The sequence below is a fragment of the Coffea arabica genome, chromosome 1e (genome assembly GCF_036785885.1).
Source record: "Coffea arabica cultivar ET-39 chromosome 1e, Coffea Arabica ET-39 HiFi, whole genome shotgun sequence".
In the NCBI taxonomy this organism is placed as follows: Eukaryota; Viridiplantae; Streptophyta; class Magnoliopsida; order Gentianales; family Rubiaceae; genus Coffea; species Coffea arabica.
In genome coordinates, this window is record NC_092311.1 from 42005296 (window position 1) to 42021221 (window position 15926).

Here is a 15926-nt window from a genome sequence, read left to right on the forward strand (position 1 = left end):
TTTTTTCGTTTCATAAGTCATTTCCAAATTTAGAGTTTAGATTAAAAAAGTAGATATATAAAAGTTATTAGCCTTTTTCACCCTAGCTTATGTTGCAACTAAAATTCATATTACTGTTTGGAAATATTTTATTATACTAAAATGTGCATAGGATTACTAGATTTCCTAATTTTGACGTGCCATTTGATTGTTATTTTTTTAAAATACAAGTCACTATAAAAATAGATTGTGGTTAACAATATTTGAAGTGCCAATATATTACCTATTTTATGAAAAAAAAACTATCTGTTTGATTAGTTAATTCTTTGGAAAAATCGTTGGTATTATACCTTAAATACAGTTTTCAATCATCTTTTATATCTCACTTCGTGAATAATTAAATAAAAATTTTTCAAATAACCTTCAATCCGAATGTACCCAATTCTTGGAAAAAAAAGGGTAAGAAATGTGCCCAAAACCTTGATAAGAAGTGAAAAAACTTTGCAAGATCAAGATGAGATCAGAATCCGGAAAGGTTCCCCCAATTAAAGATGCGGTTTAGACCTTGTTTAGATTATTATTTTTCACAGAAAAATTTTTCATTTTTTATAAACACGTTTTTCAATTACATTTTTACCTTACATATATCAAATCGGTACAGTATATTTTTCAAAAAAAAAAAAAACTCCTAAAATTAGCTAAAGAAAGGGATGGGCAATGGCAAGTGGTCGCCACCTTCTAGTCACTTGTAAATGCACGAGAAGTTGCAAGAGAACATTATTCAAGAAGAAAGTAGTAAATGGATTTCCTTCTCCGATACGAAAATGTACAGGAATTAGAATAGAAAAGGATTCATTGATTCCATCAGCATCGTATTCTTTGTAACTAACCCGAATTTAAGTATTTGCCAACTCCTACTGTTAAATCCAGAATCCTTCCACCAAATCCAATTCTTCAGTTTTCAATCCCTAGATATCACCGAAAGCGACCTGCACATCAAAATAGTATACCTTTTTCTTTCAGAAACTTATAGTGTACTTTTGTTTACTTGTCTTGTTGCATTCTACTTCTTGATAAACTTAATACAAAAGCAGAGAAAGAACTTAAATCTTCCATCTTTTATTTATTGTGTGTGTTTGTTTTATTTCACTATTTCTTTCATAGGGACTTCCTAACCCTACTAACTTTTGATCTCTTACTCTTTTTTTTCCCTTTACTCCCTCTGTCCCATTATTATAATCATGTTTTCACTTTATTGATATCCCAAAATAAAAGTCATCATTTTAAATTTAACATATATTTTTCAATCTTGTCATTTAAAAAAGTAATATTTTAAAATTTCAATACAAATCTATCAAGAGAATGTTTTGAATTCAAAAGATACATATGTAAATTCACCAATGCCACACCATCTAAATATAATGATTACCATGTTTTTATAAAAGGTTGAATTTCCAAAAAATGACTCTAATATTGGGATGGAGAAAGTAAGAAAAAGGCTTGAATGGCATAGCATTCATATTGACAGTGAAACTCGAACACATAATCTTTTTATAAGAACGTGATCCATTCAAATTGATTGAAACCAATTTTATTCTCACTGTACTAGTAATTGAAGGAAGCTTGCGTTGTTACTAGACTTGGTACATTTAAGTAACGAAAGTGATCTACAATTCTACACAGATTTATGAGGCCAGTGATAAATACAGGGACTCATTATTCCAAATAATATTTCGCTTGTATCATAAATATATTTTCCAACCCACCTTTTTATATTCTCAATCACCTTTTTATCTCACATACATTACATCACAAAAAGCATTACAATAATTATTTCACATAATATTTTAAATAATACTCTATCGAAACCTGGGTATTAGAATTAACACCCTACTATTTGAATGTTTCATTTTTTTAGTGTTAATTTTAATTTGAGGATCTTCCATGTTTTGTTTGTGGGTTGGGGGTATTTGAAATTTATCTGTACTGAAAAATTACAAATTCCAACATCTTGCGACTCCTCCCGCCAGGTCTTTTTTGTTCTTTTATTCTTTTTTACATATGCCACGCATATAACTCTTAGTGTAAAAAAATTTTACACTACTAATGTAGAAAAACTAGTCCCAACTTACATGCATATTAATGCAGCTTAGTGAGATATACCATGAATTACAGCCAAAAAAGAAAGAAAAAAAAATACTAGTTAAACTCTTTATCTTCTACATATTCCCACTAGACAAAGAAGGGAAAAAACTAAAGACCAAAATCTTTACCAATAAGATGTTGGTAAAATCTTTAACAAAAATTGAAATGCCACTAACAATTCGCTAGATATTATTGATAAGAACTGATTACTTTCTCACAAAAAATCGTGTATTCGAATCTCAAATAGATAGAAAGGCTTGGCCAGAGCTACTTCGTATATATGTTTGTTTGCCACTTCGAGGCTCCTCTTCAAGGCGACGTGAATATCGTGTTAATAAATGAGTAGTACCCAAAATTTATTTTATTAAAAGAAAAAAAAAAAGAAATGAGTCAAAGCTTTTCCAACAGCGATCGGTGGTCCCTGTCACATTTATTTATTGAGAAGAATAGATCTAAATAAAACAAAGACTAGTCATACGAGTCGGACACTTCATTTTCTAGCATGCTTTCCCATAACCTTTTCCAACAGCCTGTCTAATCCTTTCTTGAAGCCTAAGCAGCCAATCCAGCCACCGATATTGATCCTCTGATCCAACTTTCTTGCGGCTGCTCATTAGTCCAAAACTCGTTTCTGTTGCTTACACCTAAGGTTGCGTTAAGATTGCAATTTTTTGAAGTTTTTATAGAAAATATATTATAGCGAGTTGATATATATGAGGTAAAAGATATATTTATGAAAAATGTAGAGATTTTTTTTTGTAAAAAATTCCTTTCCAAACAAGGTAGCATTTCAATTAATTATTCCTTTCAGCAATGACTTTGTTTGGATAGAAAATTATTTAGAAAATTTTGTAAAAATATTATTATAGCACTTTGTATAATGAGATATTGTAAAATAAAAGGGTGATAAAAAATTTTTTTTTAAAAATATATTTATGATGCAATAGAATTTTAAAAAAAAATGACAATCCTAATTTATTCGTCCAGTATAGTAAATTGATCGGCTACCCTCAAGCATAGATTACAGTAGTGTATTTTTACAAGACCCATACCCTTGGCTCTCTGCCCATCTCCATGCATATTAACTATCCCGCAGGACTTGTAACATTTCGGTTTCTTTTCCACTGACACATCTTGACTTAATTGGTAAAGTGGAATTACATATTCATTAGAAAGTCTTGTGTTGAAATTTCACTATCGATATATAAACTGTATTGATGAATAATTTATAAATATTTTAGTAAATGACATATGATTTTGAGAACTAAATCCTAACCCATACTGATATCCTTCATAAGCGTCCTATGATCTTACAAATCATCCTCAGACCCGTATTGGTGAGATGTGAGTAATTTATAAATATTTCCATAAATAACATATGATTTGGGAAACTATGTTCCCACCCATAGTGGTATCCCTATAAGTAACTTATGATATTACAAGTCATGCCTTGATATATATTGGTGAGAGATGAGTAATTTATAAGTATATCAGTAAATGCCATATGATCTTAGGAACTATACCCTCACCTATAGTGGTATTTTGTAGGTGAATTGTGATCTTGCAAGTCACGCTGTAGACCTGTATTGGTGAGAGGTGAATAATTTGTAAGCATCTCCATAAGTGACATATGATCACGTGAATTGTATACTGACCCTAGAGATATTATATAAGTAGGTGACTCATGATCTTACAAATCATGCATTAGACCCATATTGGTTAGAGGTGAGTAATTTGTAAATATCTCCATAAGTGACACACATGATCACGTGAATTGTATCCTGATTCGTACTGATATTTTATAACTGATCTATGTGCATTGGTAAAAGGTGAGTAATTTGTAAGTATCTTCACAAATGATCGTATAATCTGGGGAACTATGTCCTCATCCGCAGTGGTATCCCTGTACACTTACGGCCTTACAAGTCATGCCTTAGATCTATATATTGATGAATTCATTGAGAGGTGAAGCTATGTCTGTGACTATAGTGGTATCTTCGTAAATAACTTATTATTAAAATTTTTTTTTCATTTTCTCTGTCAACTGCGTCGATATAACGCGTTATCCCAAAAAAGAAAAAAAAAAAGAAGAGGCGGAATAAAAGTTATTACTACCAGTTAATAAATTAATTGCAGTTGCTAAAATGGAAGTATTCTTTAGTGGGTTCCACACTCCCACCGCAGGCCACGTCACAATCCTTTGGCCTTTCTTGAACCTTTTTCGTATACTTGCAAATTTCCGTTTGGGCTTTTCTGCATGGAAACATTTCAGTACAACTAAACTTTTCCTCATCACCTCTTTCTTTCACTTTATATCCTCGTTGGCTTTGCTTCTTTCTAGCACTATTACAACTGTATATGAACATGATGGGTTTATCTCTGTTTTCTTTTTTTCCTCTCTATTTAGTTGGATTATTGAGGTGATTTTATCAAGTGGATTTGCTCTGATTTTCAAGAATTTTACAGGGTCTAGTTGAATTGCTTTGGATAAGCCTATCAGGTAAATGGGTTTATGACAAAGACTCAAAAATTGGACTTTCATTTGGTGTTTTTTTTTTTTTGTTGATTTTGGTATTTGATTCTGGATGTCGTTGTTTAATTTGCTAGTTTTGCTATATGGGCTGATTTAATTTCAGTGGAACTTGTATGATCTTTGATGCTCAATTTCCTTCCTGATTGAATCTTGATAAAAGTTATGAGTTTTTGAATTGGATAAGAGTAGTTTAGGAGGATTGGATTCGAATTGAATTGGATGAATTTTTGGAGATTTGGATTTTTGGGATGATTTTGTTTTCTGGACTGATTAAAGTGGCATTTGTATCTTAAGTTGGTGTTTTGACTGAATAGGTTGACTGTTTTGCTTTTGTAGATTACATGTGTTCGTTCCCTTTCATTAAAATCCTCTTATCGATCTTCTGATTCGAAATTTTCTGAATCTTTTTGTGGGATTTTATGAAACCTTTACCAAATTTTATTGGGTTCCTTTTTTGTTAGAGGTAGCTTTAATTAAAAATTGAAGCTTTTGAGTGTGCATTTTGCTGTGGGGTGGTTCTACCAATTTGAACTAAGATCACTAATATTTTTTTTTATCTTTTGCTGCAACTTTTAGTTGCTCTATTGCTGATTGTTACCATATTGATAAAAACTTCAGTGCTTGATTGGTGTAGTTCTGCCTGCTATTTGGTGCTGCAGCTACTGTATAACACTGATTTGTGGTGCTCTTTTGGGTTCAATTTAATCCTCCTCTTTTCTCCCTCTCTTCTTTCCTCCAAAAATTAATTCGCCTTTGTTTGGATCTTTGGTAGTGTCAACACAAAACATTTGTGTCATCATTGGCTACTGGTCAATGAGATACAACTGTACGTTGTAATTAGTAGTTGAGAGGGATTCATTGGGAAGAATACTGTTGAATGTGTGTGTGATTTTTTTAAATTTAAAATTTTTATTAATATCTCGTCCGCGTGGAATATTCAGAAAATCACTTATATTGTGGCTAATGTTGTAATTCAGGATTTGTTTTTGGGTTGTCATTTTAGTGCCTGTAAATTATTCTCGTGCCTATCTGGAGAATAATTTAAAAATCAACTTTGTTTATTCTTTTTCTGTGTGTAGTTTATTGAACTTGTAATGTATGAAAATCAATGTCTTTTCTTATGTTATCTTACTGATATGCTGCACAATACATCTCTGTCAGGAGGGATGCCCCTGCCCAGATGCTTTTATGACGATACAAGATTGATTCTAGGATAAACTACTGGGGACATAAATCATGGGGGCTTCAAACTCTAGAATGGAAGAAGACAAGGCTTTGCAGCTTTGTCGAGAGAGAAAGAAGTTTATTGGACAAGCACTTAATGCCAGGTGTTCTTTAGCAGCCAATCATATTTCTTATATCGAGGCATTGAAAGTTACAGGAACTGCACTGTCAAGATTTGTCGAACCTGAAGCTCCAGTCGAATCTTCCATCTATACATCTACTAGTGCAACGCCAGAGCCACATGTGCTTAATGAAAAGTCTGCCTCCCAATTTTCATACTCTTCTCCAGCTTTTTATCAGCTTGCAGATGCGACTAGGAATATCTCACCTTCTTCTTCACCACCAAGCTCAAGGCACTACCGGGAAAATCATATGAAATTTAGAGGAACATTCTCCAGTAAAGTTGAAGAAAAACCTTCGATTCCTCAAACATTTTCAGTTACTTCAGCTACCCCAGAAAGCACCACCCCTCGTTCCGTTGCAAGGCCCGAAACACTGCCTTTTGAACCTCCTCCTCTTCCCCCTGAAACTCCACCTTGGGATTACTTTGGTCTTTCTCATGCAGTGGATAATCACTTTTCTTCCCTAGAACAGACAAAACTTAATCAAGAGTCAAAATATGCTGCTGAAATTAGGCAGCTAAGAGAGGAGGAAGGAATTTCGGAATTGGGTGGTGATGAGAAGTTTTCCTCTCCAGGAAGGGAAGAGTCACTGGAATCCGAAGATGAGTTTGATGAGCCTTCTGCAGCTACACTAGTCCGAAGTTTTGAAAATGTTAACAGGGCAGAAGAGAGTATTGCCACTAACAACTCACCTGCCACCCCTTCTGCAGAAAGCATAGCATCTGACTCCAGGGTTTTAAAGCGGTTGAAAAACAACTCTCCAGACTTAACTCCATTAAGAGCCACATCTGAAGCTGCGGGTGGAAATGACATAAAGACAACACCAATGGAAGATGATGACAACACAAACGTTGAAGACAGAGTTGCTCCAAAGGACTTCTTTATGAGCATGAAAGACATTGAATATCTATTTGGAAAAGCTTCTGAATCTGGAAGAGAAGTTCCTCGGATGCTTGAAGCAAATAAGTTCCACTTCCGTCCGATCGTCCCTGGGAAAGAAAGTAATTTCTCCCTCCCTTTGTCTTACTAGTATTTAACAGGAATGGTTTGAACATGTATTTGTGCATGGTACTGGATTGTTTTAGTATCTTATGCTTTTTGCATGTTTAATTAAATTAGGAGCCAGTCATTACTTCCCAAGTGAACTATCTGAGGTTGAAAATGATATTCTCTTTTTCTGACCAAATTAGTTTTGGATTGTTGAAAACTGTGTTACCTGCCCGGTGCGTCATGGTGCTTACAAACCTGGATATGATTTCACATTGAAAGGTTGAATAGAAATATGCAGGGCTAGTGTTGGGTGCATGATTTGGTAATAATCTTTCTGCAAGTCTATGTAACCGATATATAACTCTACTTGGGTCAAAAGAAAATCCTGCAAGCCCTAGGTTGGTCTTGTAAACTTCTTAGTACTTTCTTTGTGACTTATGTTCTTTTTAAGATAACTATGAATTTCCCAATATGTGTTGCTGAAAATCAAACTCAAGGATTCTTTCTGTGGCAGATGGATCAATGACTGCGTCATTCTTGAAGTCCTGTTTCTCTTGTGGGGAAGATCCAAGCCAGGTTCAGGAAGGTAGGTTTGTCACTTTAAATTGTTTTAAAGTACTTAGTTTCACACAAGCTGCCAAGTTTTATTGTGGTGAGGACCATGACTGCTCTTTGTTTTTGACTCATGTTTGCTACATAATAGTAGTGTCGAGAATATGGTGCATTGATCTTTGAAAGCTCTGAAATATGTATCATACAATTTCCAAACAAGTACTTGACTGTTAGTCATTTGTTAATGGTAACCTACTTGCAATTTTCCTAATACATTTTATTCAGTTATCTCTAGAAGTGTTTACTTATATGATGTTCCATTCCTAGTGTACTCTCAGCTGTATAAAGCGGGTTTTAAGTTGGTTCATGTGGCAGGCAAACTAGGCTTGTGCATACCCATTTAACTAATCAGTTATGCAGCGGAAATGCATTACCTGTATACTTTCAGAAACCCTACTTGGGAAGCAAGCTTCTTCCAAATGTATAGTTCTTTCTACCTGATTAATATTCAAGGGGGAAAAAGGGTACAAATAGAATTATGATGTGATTCGCTAGTAATATAGAATTTTAGTTATCGAGAATAAAAGGATTTAACTAAAAAACCTTCAAAATTGGCAAGTTACCATATTGAAAAGCAAAAACTGGTAATAATGAATGAGAGAATATTTTCAGATCCAAAAATAAAATCACTAGCTTCAGTAATGAAATTAATAATACAATTTTCACAAGATAGCTTTATATGCAATTGAAAGATGTGGTGATCTAGTTATTATCCTTAACAATAAACCTGTTCCAATGTCACAATATTTTAACTGGTACCCTAATTGATTGTGATATTATCAGATAGAAATACCTGAATGAGATATATAATTTACGATCTTCAGGTATGAGTAGTTAGCATCTTGTCCGAATAATTGTATATGCTACAATAAGAAGTGCAATATAACACCAGTTACCGTCCTTAAGAAGTGTTCACCCTTGGATGAGATGAACTTATAAATGCAGACCTGTCTCATTGCTCTAGATATGGTTTCCATATTAGATATCTGAACTTATTTTGCATGCAATTGCCGAAACAGTGCACTTGTGATTGCATAGTTAGAACTCCTTAGCAAATTGATCCTCCTAGACCTTTATAGGAAACGATTAAAAAAAAAATAGCTGAATACTCATGCTTCTCTTTAGATGCCAAATTAAGAGAATTGCAGATTTTGGAAATTACTGCCTTCTGTTGCATAATCAACTGGCAAGTTGTTGTTTAGAAAATGATTTTGACCACATTTTGGTCACAGACAATACACTTAATATTCTCGGCACCAAAATTATGGTTTTTTGCACCATTTAAAAGGGGGGATGGCCGTGTGGGAAAATGGTTTTGTAGATTCCTCCTAAAATTCATTTTGTCAATATGTTTTTAATACCTTTGGACCTTTCTGGTATTGCAGTAACTGACTTTTTCATTGGCACTGTCTTTTCTTTAAGGGCTTAGATGATGTAAATAGTCCTTACAGGACAATTAAGACCAATTGGAGGATACAAAGCATATGAGTAGGTAGCCATTTTTAGGCATCTTATAAACTCATTGTCCTACTGGCAGTGAAACTGTAAATCCTTTGTGGCTTCCTCTTGGTTGATAGTGGTCAAAACTTGGTAAAATGCAAATGAAATTGATGTTGTTGTTGTGGTACATCCATGATGTGGTATGGATAAAGGTAATTTGTTCTCATATTAGGATATTAACTTAACTTTGATATGTGCTAAAGAGAGGAATTAGACCTTTTGGTGCAGCAAGTCTTTTGTATGCTAGCCCACAACCTAGTCTTTTTCATTTTTCTTAACCATGTGCTCCAAAAAGGTCCTGCTATATGGATAACTATTAGAGGTGAGGATTTGATGCCTCAACATTGTTTTCCTGGAATTTCTCCACATCTTACCTTAAATATGAGAAACAAACTAGTATTGCCTTTTAGAGTGCAACATACTTTAGCTTCTGAGTAAACTCAAAGGTCATCTCGCCATTATTGACATAAAGGTATTGGAGCTCAATTCCAGCTTAGTTGGTTCTGTGGATTTCATGGTACATATCATGCTTTGGATGTCATTATTTTAGAAAGAAGCAGTGGTCAAAGTAGGATGTTCTGAATCCATTTAAATGTGGCGTGGGTTGACATGGTAAATTTTTGAATTCATGAATAAAAATAAAAAATAATAAAGAGAATTTAGAAAGTAAGCCTGCGCTATCATGGGTAGTCGAAGACATTATATAGTCATCAGCTAATTGTGTAATTTCTTAAGTTCATGAATGTAAACAAACAAGAATATCTGCAAAGATATGTGTGCCCTATTATGCGTCTTTTGCATGGAGTCTTTAACAGGCTTCCACATCGATACATTGAATTTTAGCATTTACAGATGATGCTTGCAGTTTATTCTTTCCGCATTAGTTAATTTCTTTACAACATGCTGCTGTAATTATGTTTTGGAGTCGCTGTCCCAACATCTATATAAGCTATGATTGGTAGATAGCTAATTTTATGTTTTTATGTTTCCATTCAGAGCCTCCCCAGACAGATGTGAAGTACTTAACTTGGCATCGCACAACCTCATCTCGATCCTCTTCATCTAGGAACTTACCTGGTGCAAACTCCATTGATGATATTGAGGATCTCACCAAAAGTCTTCTTGATAGTTTTAGTATGATCTCTGGAAGCCATGCCTCAACTATAGATCGACTATATGCTTGGGAGAAGAAGCTTTATGATGAAGTCAAGGTATGCATGTTTTTGATGCAGTTAGTCTGGTTGTATATTCTTTTGTCTGTGGAGGTAGGATACGATTACTGATGTTTCATGGCTTAAAAGAAAGGAAAAGACTGTAGTTGGTGCCATTCAAATCTTTTGCCTTGCTTTTCTTTTGCATCATTTTGCTGATGGCATTGAGGAACAACAGAGGTTAATCTAATGAAGTCATTAGGAAAATAAATATCTAAATTTTGACTATAATGTGTTTGGCTTTGAGTTTTGTTGGCTATATTTTTCTCTTTATACTAGTTGACAGTTGTTATTACTGTTCTCTGTCATCTTAGGATCCATCATTTTCAAAGCATAATTTACTTTCTGGTGATAAAACTTTAAATGACAACACTATCAGTTTTTAACAGGTAAAATTGGTGATATTGGAAAGGACATGGAGAGAAGCTGTTATAGGGCAGCCAAAAATAGATTTTCAAGCTTTGAGTCTGACTGGTGGCTGTGTCATTGATATGTCTAAGACGAAGAATTGTAATGTTCTTCAAAAGTAGTAAATCAAATAACTGAAGCAAGAATGATTTTTTTTTTTTGGGGGACTATTGTGTTTTTCTACCAGTTGCGTAGTGTGACAATGAAAATAGGAGGGACATCACAATAATAATTTATAATAGGGCTCTTATCCAGGTAGAAAAGATTCCTTAATTTTCTTGCTGAAAAGTGGAATGGTGGTGACCTCGAGTTAGCTGTAGCAGTTGTGGTCTTTAACTTTGTTCCACCTATATCTTTTTGGTCTGGGTTTTGAAGAAGGGGGTCATCGGAGAAGACCACCGGTTTTTGTGGCAGTTGTACGTTGCAAATGGTGGTTGAGTATTGGTTACTTGCCTGCCCAATGGAGTTTGGCCAGCTTTAAGTGATTAGTTGTTTTGTGAAAAACTTATTTCCTGCTTTTAAGATGATACAACTCCTCTAAGCAAATCTGATTTCGCATCACTCTTGATTGTTTTAGTTTAGTCAACTACAGATGCTCAATGGAAGGATGCTTGCCACACTAATAAGTGGACACAAATTCATATTATTTTAGGCTAAATGGGGGACAAAAGTTATTTTTAGAATTTTGCAGCTTGACTATAGCTGCAATATCTGTTGTTCTTTAATTTTTTTTTCCTTTTTGTTAAAATTTTGCACTTGGACGCTATTACATTGTACAGTGGTGTTTATGTCAGGTAATTTTATTTTACGGCTGTCTACATGTCAAGTATTTAGGATATCATAGAATATTCAGGACAGCTCTGGTTTCTAGTAACATCACCTGATGCATCTTCATGCAATCCAGGCTAGCGAACAGATTAGACGGAAGTATGATGCGAAGCGTAAACTTCTTAGGCAGCAAGAATCTAATGCAGAAAATGCATCGAGGGTTGATAAGACACGTGCTGTTGTCAAGGATTTGCACTCAAGAATCAGAGTTGCAATTCATAGGATTGACTCAATATCCAAGAAAATAGAGGACTTAAGAGACAGGGAGCTACAGCCGCAACTGGAAGAGTTGATTGGAGGGTATGTTCTTGTTAATTCCTTCAGCTATTGTTTGACGCCTTTCTGTTGGAAAATCATTTAATGATGGCTATAATGAAATGCGAAATATTTTGTCACAGAAACAGTGTATACATATAGCAGTTGTTACATTCACAATGTAATTTCACATAAATTACTTTCTTGGCGGTTGAATTAGAAAAGGAACTTTCAGTGTATCCTAAATTACTTCACGCATCACATACAGATAAGATCATATTTGCAGACGCACATTTATTGTGGCAATGCAATAGACTGCAAGTACTGAAGTATATGTTTTATTAAATGCTGTAATTGACAAAATTGGACTAATAGCTCATGTGTAGTTTCCGTGCCAGTATATTTGGATGGTAAATAATGGTCAACATGAAGTCATTGCTGGTATGTGGAGGGAATTTCATCCAAACACCCTTTCAAAAGTGCTAGAATGTGTAAAACTGTAAATCTTCATTTGAATGCTATACAAGGGCTTTGTCTTTCCAAAACTGCCTCCTCAATTGTTTGACTCATAGCAATTATCTGACGTTTACTTAAATTGGGAAAAGGGAGAACTTTTCCAAGTCTGGACTCGAGCTTTGCCATGGCTTCTGGGAGATCCCCTTGCATGATGTTCGTGGTTATAAAAGTATTTTTTTTAACTGCACTTTGCTTCTTAATTCATCTTCTAACACCTCTCTCCTTGTTGATTGTAGGTTAAGGAGAATGTGGGGAGTGATGTTTGACTGTCACAGGCTTCAATTACACATAATATCAGTGGCTTATACCCCCGGTAACACCAAGATCTACATACACTCTGACTCACGTCGACAAATTGTCATCCATCTGGAGAGTGAGCTGAGCTCTTTATCCTCCTGCTTTACAAAGTGGATGAATGCTCAGAAGACATACGTTGAAGCGATAAACAAGTGGCTTTATAAATGTGTGTTGCAGTTGGAGAAATCTTCGAAGAGAAAAAAGAAGATTCAGCATCCACCCCTTAGACAACATGGTCCACCTATTTATACTACTTGTGGTCTATGGTTGGACATGCTCAACAATTTGCCTACTGATTCAGTTGTAGATTCAATTAAGAGCTTAGCCACTGAAGTTGCTCATTTCTTGCCCCGTCAAGATAAGAACCAAGGAAAAAGTGCAAATCAGCCTCATTCAGCATCAGGGCAAGATGGTGATCTGGGTACAAAGATGTTAGGAGATGAAGCTGCAGAAGACCGGACACGAGGACTTGATCAGTTCCGTGTAAGTTTGGCAGGTTTCCTTCGTAAAATGAGTCAATTTGCAGAATCTTCTGTTAATATGTTTACAGAGCTCCAAAAGGGAATTGAAGATGCAAAGAAGAGTTATGAACAATCAAAAGTCCCAATAGAGAAAGTATAGATTTGGAAGATTATTGGCAAATACTGGATGAAACACATCTGACAAATACAGGATGAAAAGACAGAGAAAGATAGGAGTGCGAAGGCAGGAAAATTTTGAACTTGTACATTAAGTAAAATAACAGAGATAAAGCATATTTGAGCTTCTTCCAGTGTTCATATCACCTTGAATAAAGAAGATCAATTTTTTAGTGTTTTAGTACCATGTATAAGGTGACATTGAAAAAAAAGATGGGAATTGGTTGTTTTGAGACAGCTGAAACTTTTACCATATGTATACTTATTGAACTGAACTTTTGTATACATTCTTTCAGTAGTTGGATTCATATTCTCTCATGATGCTTTGGTAGGTTCCAATATTGACTGATTGTCTCAATTCTTGCAGTACAGTTCTCTGTGCTCGCAGGATAACCCTGCATTTTCTAAGGCGCTTGGTTGATTACTCTACTATGATCTTTTCATGGTACAAGATTATGAATAATAATGGGATTAATTTATTGGTCATGATTGTATAATAACCACCAAACCTATCTCTAATTAAAGGCTCTGAAATAATAATATGGTAATTAAACTCATGAAAGTCATACTTATATGACTAACACAACAAATTCTAACTTTGAGATAAATGTAAATAGAAGGCAATGGCATTTAAAGACATGTTTGCTAATCTGCTCGCAGGAAATACTAGTATAAATCTTTATGAGCTCATTTCCTCAACATATTCCAAAAAAGCAAACTTTTTTTTTTGTCAAAATAAAAGTAAATGTGATAAATAATAAAATACATGTCTTTTTTACGTTTTCAAATTTTTTATTTTTTCAAATCTTATTTACAAACAGTAAAAATTTCCAAATGAATAGGAGCATGTTAAATTTCATAATAAGAAATACACATTCCTTTTTCTTGCTAATTATATGCATGCCTCTCAATGATTTTAAGATCCTATTTATGTATGGCATAGCAATTAATCAAAAATCACTAAAAAAGATTTTAAAAAAGATAACCAAAAAATTAAAATGCCCTTTTTTCTTGCAAAAATCTCTTCAAATTTGTCTTCTCAAATTCCAAATACATATCCCTTTTTCTTGCTAAAGATGGAAATTCCTTTCAAAATTCTTTTGTCCGATCTTAGTTATGTAAAGCATAGAAATCAACAAAGAATCACTAGAAAGTATCAAGATTTTAACAAAGAACGAACAAAGATTGGAATTTTAACATGTATACAAATTACAAAACTGCAAATTATTTGAGTGATTTTGTATTACAAAAATTATCTTTACAAAATAGCAAAAAGTCTCCTAATCATATCATATTATCAGTTTCTACCATAATTTCACACTGTAATCACAATCTTTGGAAACGATCTTGGACTGCTGGTTCAAAGCATCCACGGCCACGTCACACTTAACCTTAACGGTGATCTTCCAAGTCTTAACGGAGCCAACCTTGATCTTAACGCGAGCTTTAATGTTCAATCTAAACGGCACGTTCCCTTTCCTCAGCTCATTGGCCATGGCCAATCTGACATCGTCAGAAAGAACGACGTCGGACCCCTTCAACGCCGTTTGAAACACCGTTACATTCTTCGACGGCTGATAAAACACCGGCAAAGCGCCGTTACTTAATCCAACGTCGCCGTGAGAGACCTGAATCTCGCTCCCCGATAGGTAATATATCCCGATTTTCTTGTTTGGGTTTTCAGCTCGGATGCTGACGTCAAACTCCGGCGACATGGCTGATGGTGACGTCAAGTTCAGTCCTCGTATTGCCACATCTAGGACGGCGTACTTCGGTGCTTTTGGCCGGTAAACGAGGTAGAGTACACCGGCGGAGATAGCCGCGGCAACGATGACAAGAAAGAGGACAAAAATAGTGTAACATACACAAAGCCGGCAGCAGCTCCGGCGAGGCTTCCGGCTAGAGAGCTTCTGAAAGTTGTTGGCATTCTCAGGTGGTGGGTAGCTGAATATCTGATCTTTTGGAACCTGGATGACATAAGTTCCCGGAGGTGCGGGCAACGGCTTCTCAGCTGGCGGTGGCGAGGACGGTGATGACGATTGCGCCGATCCTGCAGGAAGTAGTGGCGCTTCAGATGATTTCTTTTCCGGCCTCTTCACCGTGGTGGCCATCGCTGGCTGCTCCAATGACGACGATGATTCTCCGGCGGGGTGAACTTTATGGTAGTCGGTTATTTTTAGTTTTCACGATTTACGCTGTCAGTATATAAAAAAATCGATCCTTAAACAAAACTAAACATTAAAGCATACACTCAAAAAGTATACCAAACTTTAGGTGCTTTCTCTTAGAATGAGTGCGTGTTCTGCGCGTTTTTTCTGGGCTGGGAAGTGTGAACTTTAGTGTGTTGTGTGTGTTTTTTTCTCGACAGTGCATGAGATGAATAGACGTGAGAATATATATATATATACACACACATATACATATAGATAAGGGGAGTGTAGTGTGTAAGGCCGTGTTGCGTAAAAGCGTGTGAGGCAGAAATCTTGAATAAGCCCTGTCAACAGTTGTACTATTATACTTAAAACGTGTTGGTATTTTCTTCTTTTTCTTTTATTTCTTTATTTTGTGATTTTCTTTTTGTGGTTAGGTATTTTGATTTGATATTTGTTTAATTTCCAATGAAGGGTTTAGAACGGCATTTAGTAGGTTAATTAATTAATTAATTTGG

The 15926-nt window shown here is 35.0% G+C and overlaps 2 protein-coding genes across 2 annotated transcripts; one reads left to right on the top strand and one right to left on the bottom strand.

Annotated features, from left to right (window-relative positions):
- The first annotated feature begins 4379 nt into the window (after positions 1-4379).
- Positions 4380-13576, top strand: LOC113704145 (uncharacterized). Its single transcript, XM_027225846.2, has 6 exons — positions 4380-4624; positions 5819-7004; positions 7508-7579; positions 10102-10316; positions 11629-11852; positions 12560-13576. Exons 2-6 carry the CDS (start codon positions 5894-5896, stop codon positions 13239-13241), a joined length of 2304 nt encoding a protein of 767 aa, XP_027081647.1. The 5' UTR covers positions 4380-4624; positions 5819-5893; the 3' UTR covers positions 13242-13576.
- Positions 13577-14467: 891 nt separating this feature from the next.
- Positions 14468-15647, bottom strand: LOC113704151 (NDR1/HIN1-like protein 13). Its single transcript, XM_027225857.2, has one exon. The coding sequence runs from the start codon at positions 15367-15369 to the stop codon at positions 14563-14565; it is 807 nt and encodes a 268-aa protein (XP_027081658.1). The 5' UTR covers positions 15370-15647; the 3' UTR covers positions 14468-14562.
- Between the last annotated feature and the right edge of the window lie 279 nt (positions 15648-15926).

Excerpts from the sequence above, each read along its gene's own strand:
- LOC113704145 (XM_027225846.2), top strand. The coding sequence starts at position 5,894 with ATGGGGGCTTCAAACTCTAGAATGGAAGAAGACAAGGCTTTGCAGCTT. Across the intron at positions 10,317-11,628 it reads AGCTTTATGATGAAGTCAAG|GCTAGCGAACAGATTAGACG; the intron begins GTATGCATGTTT and ends CATGCAATCCAG. Across the intron at positions 11,853-12,559 it reads CTGGAAGAGTTGATTGGAGG|GTTAAGGAGAATGTGGGGAG; the intron begins GTATGTTCTTGT and ends TGTTGATTGTAG.
- LOC113704151 (XM_027225857.2), bottom strand. The coding sequence starts at position 15,369 with ATGGCCACCACGGTGAAGAGGCCGGAAAAGAAATCATCTGAAGCGCCA.